At 43.8% G+C, this 15,106-nt stretch overlaps 8 protein-coding genes across 8 annotated transcripts; 3 read left to right on the forward strand and 5 right to left on the reverse strand.

The window, feature by feature from the left end:
• The first annotated feature begins 258 nt into the window (after positions 1 to 258).
• K450DRAFT_216807 (uncharacterized protein) lies at positions 259 to 1,776 on the forward strand. Its single transcript, XM_051584940.1, has 6 exons — positions 259 to 568; positions 631 to 701; positions 766 to 953; positions 1,033 to 1,087; positions 1,162 to 1,352; positions 1,416 to 1,776. The coding sequence occupies exons 1-6, from the start codon at positions 393 to 395 to the stop codon at positions 1,494 to 1,496; spliced, it is 762 nt and encodes a 253-aa protein (XP_051449547.1). The 5' UTR covers positions 259 to 392; the 3' UTR covers positions 1,497 to 1,776.
• Positions 1,733 to 2,879, forward strand: K450DRAFT_264212 (uncharacterized protein; the record flags this gene model as incomplete). Its single annotated transcript, XM_051592769.1, has 5 exons — positions 1,733 to 1,737; positions 1,924 to 1,998; position 2,078; positions 2,433 to 2,726; positions 2,805 to 2,879. 5 exons carry the CDS (start codon positions 1,733 to 1,735, stop codon positions 2,877 to 2,879), a joined length of 450 nt encoding a protein of 149 aa, XP_051449548.1.
• Positions 2,880 to 3,175: 296 nt separating this feature from the next.
• K450DRAFT_216817 (uncharacterized protein) lies at positions 3,176 to 4,340 on the forward strand. Its single transcript, XM_051584941.1, has one exon. It carries the CDS (start codon positions 3,376 to 3,378, stop codon positions 4,153 to 4,155), a length of 780 nt encoding a protein of 259 aa, XP_051449549.1. The 5' UTR covers positions 3,176 to 3,375; the 3' UTR covers positions 4,156 to 4,340.
• K450DRAFT_216819 (uncharacterized protein) lies at positions 4,287 to 5,724 on the reverse strand. The gene is made up of 4 exons (XM_051584942.1): positions 5,532 to 5,724; positions 5,366 to 5,431; positions 5,039 to 5,302; positions 4,287 to 4,951 (listed from the first exon to the last, which is right to left on the reverse strand). Exons 1-4 carry the CDS (start codon positions 5,625 to 5,627, stop codon positions 4,418 to 4,420), a joined length of 960 nt encoding a protein of 319 aa, XP_051449550.1. The 5' UTR covers positions 5,628 to 5,724; the 3' UTR covers positions 4,287 to 4,417.
• K450DRAFT_216826 (uncharacterized protein) lies at positions 5,506 to 8,319 on the reverse strand. Its single transcript, XM_051584943.1, has 12 exons — positions 8,142 to 8,319; positions 7,899 to 8,074; positions 7,694 to 7,805; positions 7,589 to 7,611; positions 7,473 to 7,491; positions 7,348 to 7,385; positions 7,031 to 7,260; positions 6,873 to 6,954; positions 6,442 to 6,800; positions 6,298 to 6,353; positions 6,176 to 6,235; positions 5,506 to 6,105 (listed from the first exon to the last, which is right to left on the reverse strand). Exons 1-12 carry the CDS (start codon positions 8,218 to 8,220, stop codon positions 5,822 to 5,824), a joined length of 1,518 nt encoding a protein of 505 aa, XP_051449551.1. The 5' UTR covers positions 8,221 to 8,319; the 3' UTR covers positions 5,506 to 5,821.
• K450DRAFT_216838 (uncharacterized protein) lies at positions 8,320 to 9,216 on the reverse strand. The gene is made up of 2 exons (XM_051584944.1): positions 8,937 to 9,216; positions 8,320 to 8,803 (listed from the first exon to the last, which is right to left on the reverse strand). Exons 1-2 carry the CDS (start codon positions 9,149 to 9,151, stop codon positions 8,419 to 8,421), a joined length of 600 nt encoding a protein of 199 aa, XP_051449552.1. The 5' UTR covers positions 9,152 to 9,216; the 3' UTR covers positions 8,320 to 8,418.
• A 780-nt stretch (positions 9,217 to 9,996) lies between these two features.
• K450DRAFT_194980 (uncharacterized protein) lies at positions 9,997 to 11,258 on the reverse strand (the record flags this gene model as incomplete). Its single annotated transcript, XM_051584490.1, has 3 exons — positions 9,997 to 10,556; positions 10,659 to 11,011; positions 11,107 to 11,258. 3 exons carry the CDS (start codon positions 11,256 to 11,258, stop codon positions 9,997 to 9,999), a joined length of 1,065 nt encoding a protein of 354 aa, XP_051449553.1.
• A 1,616-nt stretch (positions 11,259 to 12,874) lies between these two features.
• Positions 12,875 to 14,811, reverse strand: K450DRAFT_216849 (uncharacterized protein). The gene is made up of 7 exons (XM_051584945.1): positions 14,711 to 14,811; positions 14,358 to 14,372; positions 14,119 to 14,285; positions 13,862 to 14,045; positions 13,677 to 13,790; positions 13,265 to 13,605; positions 12,875 to 13,175 (listed from the first exon to the last, which is right to left on the reverse strand). Exons 1-7 carry the CDS (start codon positions 14,768 to 14,770, stop codon positions 13,163 to 13,165), a joined length of 894 nt encoding a protein of 297 aa, XP_051449554.1. The 5' UTR covers positions 14,771 to 14,811; the 3' UTR covers positions 12,875 to 13,162.
• Between the last annotated feature and the right edge of the window lie 295 nt (positions 14,812 to 15,106).

The raw sequence follows: 15,106 nt of genomic DNA on the forward strand, positions 1-15,106 counted from the left end.
ACATACTTTCACGTCTCCTTCCTCTTGCTCTTTCATTCCTATTCTATGATATTGTTTCGTCCACAATTGATCCCACAAAGGCCACACGAATTTCTAAATTTAGTGCTTCCACCAAGGTTGTAAATAATTATAACCTACGACCACCGAGCCGAGAAAGCCTTAAAATATCCATAAACGATGGCCGTGCAACGCAGCTGACACTGTTCACCATGCTTATTTACCAACATCTTCCGCCTGGATTAGATATGGCGAAAGAAGCCTCTATCCTGATTCAATTATTGCACCGGATAGCCTGTGAATTAGATGCCTATTCAAAATGGCGGAGTTTTGTCCGTCAAAAAAGTCAAAGATGCGTCGCAGCCTGACGACCACCTTGACTCCTGATAAATTCAATGACCAGGACGGCAGAACAAGCCTGGGAATTCTTACAACCCTTGTATGTTAAAAGTTCGACTGATAGTCTTCATGTCACTTTGACATATGCGCAGAGTATGGATGGGATAATCGCAGGACCCCAAGGTCAACAAATTCTGATCAGCGGCAAAGATTCCATGGTCATGACCCACACGTAAGTACATTTGAAGCAATGGCTGCACTCCGCAACTGACTTTTTTAACAAAAGAATCTAAGGCTTCGGCTCAATATGGACGGAATCATCATCGGGATAAATACTTTGATCAACGATTCACCCCGACTTACAGGTATGTTAGGAACAATACATGGGATTCTTTGTCCCTGTCGTATTGAATGATGATCATTCACTAGGTCGAGCGGACTACGTCGGCGAAGACTATTTGGCCACACACAAACAACCGACGCCAGTTGTTTTGGATTCAAAGCTGCGATTTCCTCTTGATGCCTCGTTACTAAAAATCGCTGCGACCAAACAAGGCAAACCGCCTATCATCTTTACGGGCGTAGATCAGAGCGATGACAAATACTCAGCACGATGGGTAAGTCGCCTCCAATAGAAAATTTTAAACTCGTGATAAGAAGGTATTAACGAAGTATCGGATTCAATGTATTTTATAGCATCAATTAGAAGATGCAGGGGCTCACATCTACACTGTTGGCGTGGACGCATCTGGTAAAAATTGATTCGGTTGAATCCAGCCCACACTTGCAAGATCAAAATTTAACCCAGGAGCATATACATTCCAGGACACTTGAACTTAGAAGAGGTGTGCCAAAACTTGAAGAGTAGAGGTATGGAGCGTGTGATGATTGAAGGTGGTGCATCTGTGATCAAGACCTGCCTTTCAAGCTTTGCCTTACTGGATGCTGTGGTTGTCACCATTGCACCCACATGGATTGGTAATGGTATAACGATACAGAACCCTCTTTCTAAAGAGGTAAGTGTTCTTGAATTTGGAAACCTGGAGATACTGTTTGAAAGCTCACTCAGTGCCTCGCAGCCTTCAACGCCCATGTTTAGCAGCGTACAATATCAACAATTCGGTCGAGACGTGGTTATGGCGGCTAATATTTCGAGTTAATTCAAATCAAAAGCCAACATGGTGAAATTTTATAGCTTTCTAGCACGTTAGTAGGAATTTTCGAGTTATAGACGTTTTGTACATTATTAAAGGAAAAGTCAGTTTTCATATTCAAACATGTACGATTCAGAGAGAGGGGAATTGAATGAACGTAAAACTCCGCCGTATAGTCAGACTGGTCTCCAAAAGATGGAGAGCAGCAAGCAGCCATCGAACCTCCTTTTCCACCACATACCATGAAGTGCGTAAATCCATCCATCTATCCATCGTGCATCCATCGTTCATCTGTACTGACCCTACATCTCTCATCACCATTACAACCTATCTTGACTTTTACAACTTGACATTTGCTTACCGATTGCCACTTTTTTTTTTTTTTCTTTGCCCATGTTTGACATTGCCTGTTCATTGCCATTCATTCAAACAGGACTGAAATCTGCGCTTTCTCTGGTTACAAGATCTACCCCGCAAAGGGTAAGATTTATGTTCGCACTGACAACAGGTGAGTCTTGCATTTCTATGTGTCGAAACACTCACTGTGATGGAAACTGATGAGCCCTGGTTTTTCTTTGTTATTACAGAGTATGTACTTTACACCTATTTTTCTCGATGTTTTTTTGGTAGCGCGTACAGAGAGAGGGAAAGTCATAGTTTCAGCAACTTCGAAATTGCCCCGGATTCCAGCAATATCGATGAAGACTCGGCCCACAATACCTAAAAAAGCACCATTGTGACATTATACTTTTGACACCATAACAAAATTCCATCCGCCTTTTTAACGAACCATCTCATTTTTACCTTATACGCAATGAACGCCATAGCCGATCGTATCTTCACTACCTTCTCCATCGAATATGCCCTGCCGACTGCTGCTTCCATTTCCTTCCAGTGTACGCGTATGATAAACTAACTGACCTCTTTCTTCTCCCCACAAAGTCTTTCCGTTTCGTCAACGGTAAGTGCGAGTCCTACTTCAAGCAGCGTTTGAACCCTCGCAAGATCGACTGGACCGTTGTCTACCGTCGCATGCACAAGAAGGGTATCACTGAGGAAGTTGCCAAGAAGCGCACCCGCCGCACTGTCAAGCACGACCGTGCTGTCGTCGGTGCTTCCTGGGATGCCATCCGTGCCAAGCGTGCCCAGAAGCCCGAAGTCCGTGCTGCTGCTCGCCAGGCTGCTGTTGCCAAGTCCAAGGAGGCTAAGAAGGCCAAGGCTGCTACCAAGACCACCGTAAGTACCAGCTGAGTTTTCCATACTCTTTTTTTTTTCCATTGTTCCAATCCCCCACTGACATCGTCTTATTTGTAGAACGCTAACCAGCCCAAGGTCAGCAAGCAACAAGCCAAGGGTTTCGCTCCCAAGGCCGCCGCCACCTCTCGTTAAAATCATAAAACTTGAATCTCAGTATTGAAAAGAAAGCACGCAACCAATAAACTTCTTTGTTTTGACATTGCAGCAATTTTAATGTGTGTGTAAAAAGTGAAAAGATAGAGCTGATGTGGTAAATCATAGAGGTGGATTTTTTTTGATAGTTTCACGGGAAACATCGGATCCTAGTGCTGATAATGCGTTCGGAGATCCGTCCCAAGAAGATAGCTCATTGTGACCGCATGATAATGCCACTCGTTACTTATAAATATACATCCAAAAGGTATGTAGTACCTAGTAAAACGCAAAGTGCTTTGTCAGAGGTTTCATGTTACCAAATTTTGGAAATACCAGGATTTTATGGACGGTTTTTGCGTGACTAGATCAGGCAAACAGATCCAACGTCGGAGCCTACCTTAACCTTGTTACTCTTATCCCAAATCTACATTAGTCTGTCACTATCTCACTCTTTTCGCTTCTACTCTCGTTCTTTCCTTGACACCTTTCCTCCATGACTCGAAAGCTCCTCGTCGTCAACCCCAATACCAGTCAAAAGATGACCAACACCATAGCGCAAAGCGTAGAGGCGGCTTCTAGTGTCTTTGGCGACTTCATACAGTCCACCACCGTATGTGCGGACAAGGGCGTAGAGTCAGTGGAAGGAGCGTTCGACGAAGCGATCAGCACATACTGGACTCTAGAGAAAGTGCTGCCGTTGCTAGATCAATACGACGCAATACTGATTGCTTGCTTTTCCAACCATGCGTCGGTCAAAGCGTTACGAGAGGCTACGAATAAGCCTGTGCTGCATGTGATGGAGGCAGCTATCCTCCAAGCATGTCCTTTAGGAGCGACGTTCTCAATTGTGACTGATTCCGATCATTGGCGACCGTTATTAGAGGAAGGAGTTCGTGACCTTGGCGCTCATGACAAACTGGCTAGCGTACGGGATGCAGGTATGACGGCGTTGGATACCGTCAGTCTTGCCCGGGAGGAAGTGGTTCGTAGACTGGTGGAGGCCAGCCGTGTGGCTGTACAGGAAGATAAGGCAGAAGTCATTTTACTTGGCTGTGCAGGCATGGCCGGTCTCAAGGAAACCATCTCGTCTCAGTTAGGTGTGCCTGTGATTGATGCCGTTATGGCCGGCGTGTGTGTAGCAGCTGGGCTTCTAGCTTCCGGTGGCCTTACCAGCAAACGAGCCATGTACACGCAACTAGAGCCTCGCCCCAACGAAGTCAACGTACCGGAACCAGGCATCATGGCTGCCTACGGTGCGAACGCCGCGCAATAGAACATATAAACAAGCCAGCCGGAGTTCTGTCAATAGAGTTTTCGTCTAACAAAACAGCCGATCAAATATAAACCATAAAATAAAAAACTCAAGCCCATTTGTTTTTGAGAAGAAACTGAAAAGCATTATATTCATTTGTCTTGTTAAATTACAAATGCGAGAGCCATCATCTCGGAAGCGCTACGCAAAGTTCTACGAGTGATTTACAGAAGAGAGGGGGGGAGGGCGTGTGTTAAAAGATTATAAGGGCGGCGTGGGGAAATTACAAAAGAGTTTCTCCAAGGCAGCAGCGAGTCAAAGAGCATCCAACCTGGACGGTTTGGAAAACAGCTTGCTCGTCTTCAAGAGCAGGGTTAACTTCCATGATATCAGCAGCCACCAACAAGCCAGTTTCAGCGAGAGCTTCACAAATATAGTGGCCCTCGCGGAAGGTCAAACCTCCGCGGACGGGAGTGCCAGTACTGGGAGCGACACTGGGATCCAGGGCATCGACGTCAAAGCTCAAATGAATGGGTCTATCACGGTTGGGGTTGACATGGTCCAGGGCCATTTCGACAACCTTTCCAATACCATACTTGTCAACATGGTGCATGCTGAATGCCTTGATGCCATTGTCCTTGAGGATCTTCTTTTCCGCGGGATCGACATCACGAAGGCCAATGTAGACCAAACGCTCAGGAAGCAAGCATTTTTTGATCCAAGCAAATTCAGGGATGTCTCCGGCAATACCCATAACAAAGCTGATAGGGCATCCATGCATATTACCCGAGTCCGTAGTGGAAGGGGTGTTGATATCCTGTTACACCAACATGCGTTAATGACAAGCGAAAAAAAAAAAATGCCGGGAAAATCCGCATTGTGGTGGCCCGAAGGTCAAACTTACAGCGTGAGCATCAATCCAGATAAGACAGGCATCAGGATAAGCTTCGAAGACACCGGAAACAGTGCCCATGGCCAAAGAGTGGTCTCCTCCCAAGGTGACGACAAAGTCTCCAGCCTTTGCAGCAGTGCTGACCTGTTCAGCAACTCTCTTAGTCACCGACGACACAAAACGAGGCTTCTTGAGACCTTCGATATCAGGATCAGAGCTTGGACGGAAGGTATCGATGTCCTCATTTGGCTCAAACGAGGTTTCCCATTCCATTTCCTATTATTAGAAGGTCAGACGGCGGTCAACATCTTAGCATGATGAAGGGGAAAAGTGCCTTACCTTGAGTTGCTCAAGAATACCATGCTCAACCAAATGCATACCACCTAGTTCAACACCTTCTCGACCCTAAAGGAAAGCAAGGGGGAAATGGAAAGATGGAGAGAGAGAGGGATTTTAGCATGTTATCGATGGAAGCCCTGATAAGAGACCCGATAAGATAGATTACCTGACCACCATTGAAAGGGAAGGCCAAAACAGCTGCACGACGGTTCTTAATGAACTTGTAACCAGGAACAGTACCAATGACTTTAGATGAGGCCATTTGAAAAGAAGAAGATGAGAGAATAGGAAAGAGAAAAAGGTCAAGAGGGAAATTTAAAAGAAAAGATTGCGCGTAATTTATTTTTTTCAAAAGAGCTGGGGACCTGTCAATTTGCTATAATAGGCAGGCGGGCGATATGACTTTTTTCATTCCCGTGCGAAAAAACACCGTTCCACGTGATGTGCAGTTTTAAACTAGCGGCGACGGTTGAGAATAAATAGAACTATCATCAAGGCAACCACCTTGAGAGTCTTACTATGGTTACGGATCCAAATGCCCATAGGAGAGCTCATAGTAACGCTGCGGATGAGACTAGCTTTCTTAGCATTGTAAGGAGGATAGCGAGAAGCTACAAGACCATCCATGCTTAGGTTCTTGATCATCACCGACCGCTCATGGGTAAAAGCCTCAAAAGATTTCTTGCCGTGATAACTACCCTGGCCACTTCTGCCTGTACCACCGAAAGGAAGCGCATACTCTTTTAAAGTACTAAGCATTAGACTAAATGTTATGCGTAGACTAGTTACAAACGCCTCTGGCTACTTTACCTGCTTGATGCATGAGGGTATCATTTACCAGGACACCACCTGATTGGGTTTTAGTAAGGACTATAGGAGATGGAATAAGTTATGCGGGTTACGGCGTGTGAATGAAACTGTCAAGTTGTTACCTTTTTCGGCGGTCTTGCGGCTCTTGGAAAACAAGTACAACACCAGCGGAGGGGCTCTAAAGTGGTGCAATAATCGATCATGTCAGGTCCCGCGTGAGGGTTGTATGGAGCAAAAAGTCATGAGTTGTTGTTTTCTTTGCTTACCTTGAGTTGACAATATCGATAGCTTCATCAAGGTTATCAACACAAACAACAGGAAGAATGGGGCCAAAGAGTTCGTCTCCCATCAAGCTGGGGTCGTCGTTGTCCACATCCGTGACGACGGTTGGTGCCATGTATAGATCGGACTTGTTGCTTTCGCCTCCGATGACTACGTGTCCGCTCGTTTTGTTGGCTAGAATATTATGCAAACGATCCCAGTGACGCTCAGAGACGATGCGTGCGTAACCTTCATCTTTTTCGGGATGGCCACGGTAAAAGTTTTGAATGGTGGTTTTGAATGCTTTGACAAATTCAGGCAATTGTTTTCGTTCAATCAATACGTAGTCAGGAGCAATGCATACCTAATCGATGAAAGAATATCTCATTTAGAATGACGTTGAATACTTCCATGAGATTATGACCGCCTGACTCACCTGACCAGCATTATAAAATTTGCCAAAAGCTATACGGTTAGTAACTACTTGCATGTCCACATCCGAACTAACGATGGCAGGTCTGTGGCATGCAGGTCAGATTATCAGATCAACTGCGAAAGGCAATAAAATGGAGTGGGGTGGTGATGAAAACTTACGATTTTCCTCCGAGTTCAAGAGTCACAGAGGTAAGATGTTTGGCAGCAGCTGACATAACAACCTTGCCAATTTCAGGACTACCGGTGTAGAAGATGTGATTGAAGTGAAGCTCTAAAAGTCTAGTGGTTTCAGTCACGGCTCCATTTACAGTACGGTAGCATCTGGGATCGAGGTAGTTTGGAAGCAATGCCGTGATGGCAGCTGCGGTATGGGCTGATACTTCAGAAGGCTGAACAAAGTAAATATATCAGTTATGTGGACATTCAGCTGTTGTACAAACACGTATACAGTCGACATGATAGAAAAAGTGACCTACCTTGATGATGGCGGTGTTACCAGCGGCAATGGCTCCAACTTTAAATATATAGTGGGGAATTGCGTTTAGAAAAAGGGGAATCAAGTGAGCAACCACAAACAATTAAATCAGAAATAAATGATTACCTAAAGGAACAAGGAGCAACTAAACCATGTTTCCCACCATAACAGACAAAAAGTGATCGTATCAGTTATCAGATACCATAATCGTCTAACAAAGACTTTATAAAAGCCATGCCTACCTGGATAGGATAATTCCATGCACCTATTTTGCAATGAATATGAACTGTCAGTAACAAAAAAAGTGGACAATGGCTTCCCATGATAGCATGACGAACGCTACTCACCAATGATAAGGACCACACCAAGTGGCTCTTTGCGAATTAAAGCAGAGCCGCCCAACCTGTTAAGAATAACTCGTGGGTTCACTTTCTCATCCTTGGCAAGCTCATCAAGGTTCTGGAATATACACGGAATTGAAAAAGAACAAGCACAGACCATATCAGTATGGGGGTTTCACGGCATTATTCCCAGACAGAGTTAATAGCGCACCTCAAGGAACCACAGGCATTCCTCTGCAACAGGAGCAATTTCGCCACCAATGCTTTCGACCTCATGCTTGCGCAAATCCTTACGAAGAGCGGCAAAAAGAAGAGCCTCGTTCTCGGTGACAAGGTTATAAAGTTGCTTCAATTGCTTCTTACGGTACGCAAGAGGTAATGAGATTCCTGTTACGGGGCCAAGTGATTTAGTGACGTGCAAATGATAACTACGAAGTGTGTGATGGCTACCCACCAGAATGGAATGAACGTCGAAGGTGCTCAACAGTATCTTCGATACTATCAACAGGAGTATATTGGAGAACAGCAGCCATAATGAGGGAAAAAAGGGTAAAGGTAATGTGGGGAAGAGTTCGTGCGGTTGATTATATGGACCCCGCAGACACACACGCCAAAGCATTTGCACAGATGGGGTTTCTCCGTCAGCACAAATTGCCTCACTTTGGGAAATCTCCAGTGTGTGGAAATCTTGCAATTGTGCTTACATTTCACTTTCAATCTTTCGCTCTACTTTATCTTTCATGTGCATGTCTAGCTAAAAATGCTTGTCGCAATACATTATTAATGCTTGCGTACTCGCTGGTATCTTGATTATCGTCATCGTCCATATCCATTGCCAATTCATCGTTACGATCCTTTTCCCACCACCGTTCGTCTTGTTCTGGATCTCCATGGCGCATAACACGAAGTGAGCGAAGGTATGAATTGATATTATTGTATTGTTCAATGCTGCTTTCGCTTAATTGCTGTTCGCTTGGCGTTGCAGGAGAATTATGCATTTGTTGCGAGCGGGTAGAGATGATCATTGGTCTCAAGGGAAACAAATGTGATGATAGAGGCTCGGCGGACTCAGCCTTCAGTTCTTCAGGGGAATGATATTGTTCTGTAGGACTATTTCTACAGGCCAAAAAAAAAAAATGGATGTAATAGTGAGTATGCAACGTGCGCGACAATCGTAAAAGCTATGAAGTTTCAGCGACATAAAGTTCAAGTGAAAAACCATTACGAAGCATCAGTCATAATCACTCACACTCCGATCCGCAATCGCTTTGCTTTTTGCAATATTGTCCATTCCTCCAATTCCAGTTGTTCGGCATTCTCAAGGTCTTGGGATCGTGGGCGTTTGTGTGGCTTTCTATCCATATCCCTATATCTGGCCTCCAAAAATCCCGGATAGCATGGCCAATGGTGACTTAGGCTGTCGAAAGAAATTGCTTGCACTGGGAAGGTGACAGGATAAAGCATAAGCTGGAATCAAATCGATCCATACACAATGCTGTCGGAACAGTGAGGAGTACGTAAGGGTGCTGAGGCGTACCAGGTTTTTTTTTTTTTGGGTCTGGTTTTACTAGGCGGAGCACGTCACCGTGGCTGGGTATATTGAGGCGGCCACATCCTGTAAGACTAAGAAGCAGTATTGCTTAAAGTAACCCTTATTGTTTATGAAACAGACCATAATTCTGTAATAATCGAGGGTGGCAATGTTTATATGTCAGGATAGAGCAAAGTAGAACACAATGGAAATCCCAGGCACCGAAAATATACCATGCCCTGTGCGTCAAACGGACGACTGACGAGCCAATCCTGTCAAACGTTACTCGTGAAAAGCGCAGACCTTGCCTTATCCAAACACTCGGTTTTTAACCACATCAAACCAAACAATGGAGAATAGGTCAAAAGTGTAAAATTGTAATAAGCAAAATATATAATACATGATAAAACAAAAAAAGAAAGAGAAGGGAGGTGAAATGAGATGAAGAGTCAAGCATACTACTTACTATATGGCAGAAAAGACACACACAGAGAGAAAAAAAACACGAATGCGTATAGTATGAAGTTTGCAAAAAAAAAAAAAAAGAGTAGAGTGATGTTGAATGGTAGGAAGGTACAACGAGCAATGTAAATGAAAAAATGGTATACACAAAACGGGGTTGCTACAATCGAGAGGGACAACATGAATACCTTTTAAAAGTAGGTATGTAATGAGGGGGGAGGGGACGGCGGCTGAAGCAAAGAACAACCTTTTTTTTTTTTTACCCTCAAGTTCACTTTGTGTAAAGATGAACGATTTTTGACTCATTTTCCTTCATTTAGCTCATGTTATGAGAAAGAGAAAATGAGAATTGGCCAGAATGATGCATAGGATGAAGCGAAGACGGATCATTGGATTGACGATAATCCGATGAAGACGACGATGACTCTGCGGTCGGGTTGCTCGGAGTATGCGGGCTATGTGGACTATACAATGAGCTAGCATCATCGTCTGACATAAGTGAGCTCGGGCTAGGACTCGGTGGTAGGGTATTGGTATTGTGGTAAGCACTCAGCGAATTGGGTGAGATGTTGTTGGATTGCATATCATTCATCATAAAGTTGGACGGTATGGTGATATTAAGATTAGCATTGTGATGATGCGGTGACCGAACAAGATTGTGGGTTTGTACAGTCAATGGTGTACTTGGCCGCTGTGGTGTATGATGTGAAAGTGAGGATGAGGAGTGGCTATCGGAAGGTATCGAGTTGAAGTACAAGTTCTGAAGCATGTTTCCTGTCGGTTGAGAGTCGGGCGATGTTATAAAAATAGGAGGTGGTCGTTCGGGATCGGCCTTAAGTTCAAAGTTCTCAAAATTGAGCTCAGGTGGTATTTCAACTGGTAACAGATTTGAAAAAAAGTGGTGCAATGTCAGTAGGTGTAATTATAAATAACTGCTTGCCCAAAATAGCCGATGCCCCATCGTAGTGGTTTGCTTACTTTGACTACCGCTATGTTGTTGAATAACATTCATCATACTTTTCATTTGTTGTTGCTGCAGACCCTGTTTTCGCTTGGTCTCAGCCAGTTCCCGCACTACTTCAGAGAAATTTTCTTGCAATTGGGCCAGTTGCTGCAGCATATCCGATTGAGCAACTTGCATCATGGCCATATGAGTTGACAAATCGCCATTATCTCTACGCATTGAATCATTCTCCATGGCTTTTCGTTTAATGTCGTCAAGCATATCAGGTCGTCCTCGTAAGAATTTCGGGTGACTGAACTCCCAGATCTGATTTTCTGCGAGAGTTCGATGACCGCGCGGACTTTTGTTGACCTTGTGAAAACCATACCTGTGGTTGCGATAGAAAAAAATAAAAAATAATAAAATAAATTTTCTGCTTGCTGCACTGAGTAGTTTGAAACAGACTTGACTAATCGGCCTTACATATTCAGCTGACGAACAAACGAAGAGAAGTTGTTGTGCTTAAAGTGCTTGGGAAGTACATCACGAGAAAATTCCATGATGTTACAGACGATAAATGAAGAGCCGGTATAGTTCCAGGCAATCAAATGCTGGTATTGAACATCGACAACCATGCTGGAAAAATGGTGGGGTTAATATAAAGAAAGCATATAATGCCAAGACATAGATGCGTGAAATGGTGTAGATGCGTACTTATATAATTTATGAACAAATGTGTTGTTGCTGCTCATTTTCACTGGAGCTGGAATGGGAGGCTGTAGTGAGACAGCTGGTGAAAGGTCACAGCTCGAAGGAGTTATAGGCATCCCATAGGACTGTGAAGATAATATTGAAGACGTTGAAGACGATCGTCTATGCTCCATCATGAAACTGTAAAATGAAGGTAAGGAAAAGGAGAAAGGAAAACAGAAAAGGAAGCAACCCAAGCTAAAGTGCAGCGCAGGACTACCAAATTCGGATTTGCAGGTAACTGATCGGAACACTAAAAAAATCTATGGGTTTTGCGGGTTTATCGTCAGTTCCCGCAGATTAACTCTCCACAGAACAGTAGAAAAATACAGATTATGACTCTGAACTGAAATCATGTAAAGCTTGTAACGCAACGCAACTTTAAAGCTTTCATGAGATCAATTTCCATGAGTTTGTTCGCCGGGATTGGCGTAGGACAACAATTTGGAACATTCCTGGAGGTCCTTGCTTTTTTTTCAATGAGAGATACTTATTGATGGGCTGGGCTTTCTTGCTTTCCCTCACTGTAATCTGATCGTTTGTTAGTAGCTATCTTCAAATGTCAGCCATTCTATGTGTTACAGTGGGGTTTAATCGCACAAAATATTTTGTCGGCTTGGTGAAACCATGGCGACATCACCAGTCAAGTTTCACCACTTGACAAAGACCCCATCTATACCATGTCTATGATGGCTTTCGTAGCAGATGTCTCATTTTTTTCAACTAGCTTATCTGGAAGATATGAATAAGCATGATTGGGTGATTGCTAGGAAACGTGGGCTGGAAGTGGTCCAGCCGACCTGAACCCCCCACCATGGCGCGGGCGGCATCGTCATTTTGGCTTAAAGAACCGCCAGAAACTTTCTAAATAGAAGTTTCCGACGTATCATACTCTCCACCCTCTGCCTGCTTCAGCCACAAATTCACGTGACACGCCTCAAACCCAAACCAGATGCAGATTGCGGCAGAACGGCGGGCCAGATGAAAAAGACACCGAAGCCTTCAAGCGAAGAGACCTTTACTTTTGCATTGAAATTGTTTAATAAAGTAAATTGAACCCATCCTAGTGTTACAGATGATGTCGTGCGTGAAGTAGGACAGGTTTACGTCGCTCAATGGCGTTAGTTTTGAGAAGAAAGGAGGCTAAATTGCATCAAGACGAGTGGATGGCTACCCCCTAGTTGCGTGCAGTAAAGATGTCTACATGAATCAAACAGCAGAGTGATTTATATAATGATGTATGATAAAGTATCAAGAAAGGCTTGGTACAAATGAAACGTTTTCTACTGTCATGTCAATGCTGCTAAGCAGCCTAGACTTTGCCTACTTTTCTTCTCATTAGCATTCTGTCAGTGCGCAAATGGCTGTCCGCAGCAATGCTGTTTGGATTTCTTCATATGGGAACTGTTGGCAATGTGAACCTTGTTTGGGAAGCCGGGATGATGGAAAATGGCTCACATGGGGGGTGGGGTTGATGAACACACACAAAGGCACGCAATAATGACCATACCCTAATTTTTCTAATTTATGCTGTTGGTTAAAAAAAAAAAAAAGCAAGTTGACATTGAGAGTTTTCTACAGCCAATTTGTGTAAACAACAAACGGCAAAGGGCAGTGATAGCACTGCACAATAATAAAAAAGTAGAAAGAGCTAAAAAAAAAACAATTAAAATCTACACGAGGACAATGGCAAATTGATGTACTAATGTTTGATCTTTTTTTTTTCATCTTTTATGTTATCCTTCTATGATCTTTTGATTGATTTCGGTTTTTTTTTCATTGGGCATTTTTACTTGGGAGGGCTATAACAATGGCAAAACACGGATGCAAGCGAAAGTTAGCCACAATGTCCATAGTTGTAATGGAGTCATATTACGCCACAGGTACTTACTTGTAGACAATTTTGCGAGTCTTGAGAGGAGCCCACTTGAAACGCTTAATGTAGACAGTAAGAAGAGTCAAGGTACTCAAAATGATGGTAGCCTTCATACCCATCTTCTTACGGTCGTCATGCTCAGGTTCGGCAGCCCATGCAAGGAAAGTGGTAACATCTCTAGCCATCTGGGAAGTAGTGGCGGGAGTACCATCTTCGTATTCAACCAATCCGTCGAACAAAACACGAGCCATAGCAATAGCACCACCGGGGAAGTAAGGGTTGTAGTTAAGACCTTCGCGAACTTCAACACCGGCAGGGGCATCAACATAACCAGTCAAGAGGGCGAAGACATAATCCTATGACAATGGTCAATATGAACGGATCGAACCAATTTCTGCCACAAAACCAACATAAATGCTAAACTTACAGCACCACCGTGGCGAGCCTTAACGATGAGTGAAAGATCCGGAGGAAGAGCACCAGCATTACCAGCACGAGCAGCTTCTTCATTAGGATAGGGCTTGGGCATGTAATCAGAAGGCTAATGGAAAAAAGATATGAAGAGTCAGATCCAATAGACAATCAAACCATGCACAATGAATTCTTTCTTACCTTTCCTGGTCGTTGGAACATTTCACCTTCGTCATCGGGACCATCCTCATACTCAACTTCTTCAGCCAAAGCCTTGACTTCGTCTTCGCTATGGGAAACGTCGATCAAGTTTCTCCATGCAATACGATCAAGGGAATGGCATGCAGAGCAGACTTCTCTGTACACTTGATAACCACGACGAATACTGTGAATAAAAAATCACTGTTAATAACCGCTCCAAGTTTTGACTCTCATTTCATTCTGTGTGAAGCACATACGCAGCGTGGTCAAAGGTGTGGAGAGGGTCCTTATGGTACCAGGGGTGAGAAGGAGGGTGCAAACCTTCGTCAGCCATGTTGGCGGACAAGGTGTTGTTGGTGAGCATGTAACCAAAACCAGCTGCTCCAACGATTCCAGCTGAAACAAGGGCGATTTGCTTGGAGTTCTAGTGATACAGTGGTTGAGAAGAGAGGATCGCATGGTATAATACTAATAAAATTGAGCTTTTGATACTTACTTCAGCTGCAAGAGGCTTGGTGGAGGCATAGCGAACCTGTCAGTTTAAAATTCACGAAGAAGATGAAGCATGTAAGAATTTATCATGAATGTCAGAATGAAGAATAAATATATATTGAGGTGCACATGTTAATGTACATAGTGCCAGGGTGGACAATGATCGAGTGTCGAATTTTGACGAGCGGTACAGACTGTATGATGAAAAGTGTAATGCTTTGATGGTGAAGCTACACGAGAATTCAGCTGCCAAATGTTGTATAGAATATAATTGTCGCTTCACGTCAGGTGAAATATGGCACACTAGTTTTTTTTTTGGTTTGCAAGGAAAATCTTCATAATGCCAGGGATAGTTACCTGTCCAAAGGATCGCTGCATTGAGCGCCTCGCTGTCTGATGAGCGACTCTCGAGAACATAACGGGAGGTAGTGTCGTTAGAGTGGGGATGAGCAAGAAAGGAATCCGAAGGTGTCTTGCTACTATTGATTGTTTTGGTTGTTTCCAGTCGAGATCGACCAATCACACGACAGTATGCCGGGGTACGCTGCTGAAGTCACGTGCTGCTAGAGCCAGAGCCTTGAAAAATTTGGTATTGATAACTTCCGGATTCTGCTGTCATTGCAGGCGATATTGTCGACCACTGTGGGATTTACAGAGACTTTGCCTAATCATTAGGTGTCTTCATATATTTACATCATAGTCTATTAGCATGTTTATATTTGCATTTGAGCGGATACTGCCGATTTCAATTAC

Source organism: Umbelopsis ramanniana (genome assembly GCF_025399195.1).
Source record: "Umbelopsis ramanniana AG unplaced genomic scaffold K450scaffold_1, whole genome shotgun sequence".
Classification (NCBI taxonomy): Eukaryota; Fungi; Mucoromycota; class Umbelopsidomycetes; order Umbelopsidales; family Umbelopsidaceae; genus Umbelopsis; species Umbelopsis ramanniana.

Excerpts from the sequence above, each read along its gene's own strand:
- K450DRAFT_216838 (XM_051584944.1), bottom strand. The coding sequence starts at position 9,151 with ATGCTTTATCCTGTCACCTTCCCAGTGCAAGCAATTTCTTTCGACAGC. Across the intron at positions 8,804-8,936 it reads AAGCGATTGCGGATCGGAGT|AAATAGTCCTACAGAACAAT; the intron begins GTGAGTGATTAT and ends TTTGGCCTGTAG.
- K450DRAFT_216817 (XM_051584941.1), top strand. The coding sequence starts at position 3,376 with ATGACTCGAAAGCTCCTCGTCGTCAACCCCAATACCAGTCAAAAGATG.
- K450DRAFT_216819 (XM_051584942.1), bottom strand. The coding sequence starts at position 5,627 with ATGGCCTCATCTAAAGTCATTGGTACTGTTCCTGGTTACAAGTTCATT. Across the intron at positions 5,303-5,365 it reads GTATTCTTGAGCAACTCAAG|GAAATGGAATGGGAAACCTC; the intron begins GTAAGGCACTTT and ends TTCTAATAATAG. Across the intron at positions 4,952-5,038 it reads TCTGGATTGATGCTCACGCT|GATATCAACACCCCTTCCAC; the intron begins GTAAGTTTGACC and ends TTGGTGTAACAG.
- K450DRAFT_216849 (XM_051584945.1), bottom strand. The coding sequence starts at position 14,770 with ATGTTCTCGAGAGTCGCTCATCAGACAGCGAGGCGCTCAATGCAGCGA. Across the intron at positions 14,046-14,118 it reads CACACCTTTGACCACGCTGC|TATTCGTCGTGGTTATCAAG; the intron begins GTATGTGCTTCA and ends TTTTATTCACAG. Across the intron at positions 13,606-13,676 it reads AGGCTCGCCACGGTGGTGCT|GATTATGTCTTCGCCCTCTT; the intron begins GTAAGTTTAGCA and ends CCATTGTCATAG.
- K450DRAFT_216826 (XM_051584943.1), bottom strand. The coding sequence starts at position 8,220 with ATGGCTGCTGTTCTCCAATATACTCCTGTTGATAGTATCGAAGATACT. Across the intron at positions 6,801-6,872 it reads AATTTTATAATGCTGGTCAG|GTATGCATTGCTCCTGACTA; the intron begins GTGAGTCAGGCG and ends TTCATCGATTAG. Across the intron at positions 6,236-6,297 it reads CCGCAAGACCGCCGAAAAAG|TCCTTACTAAAACCCAATCA; the intron begins GTAACAACTTGA and ends CATCTCCTATAG.
- K450DRAFT_216807 (XM_051584940.1), top strand. The coding sequence starts at position 393 with ATGACCAGGACGGCAGAACAAGCCTGGGAATTCTTACAACCCTTGTAT. Across the intron at positions 702-765 it reads CGATTCACCCCGACTTACAG|GTCGAGCGGACTACGTCGGC; the intron begins GTATGTTAGGAA and ends ATCATTCACTAG. Across the intron at positions 954-1,032 it reads ACAAATACTCAGCACGATGG|CATCAATTAGAAGATGCAGG; the intron begins GTAAGTCGCCTC and ends TGTATTTTATAG.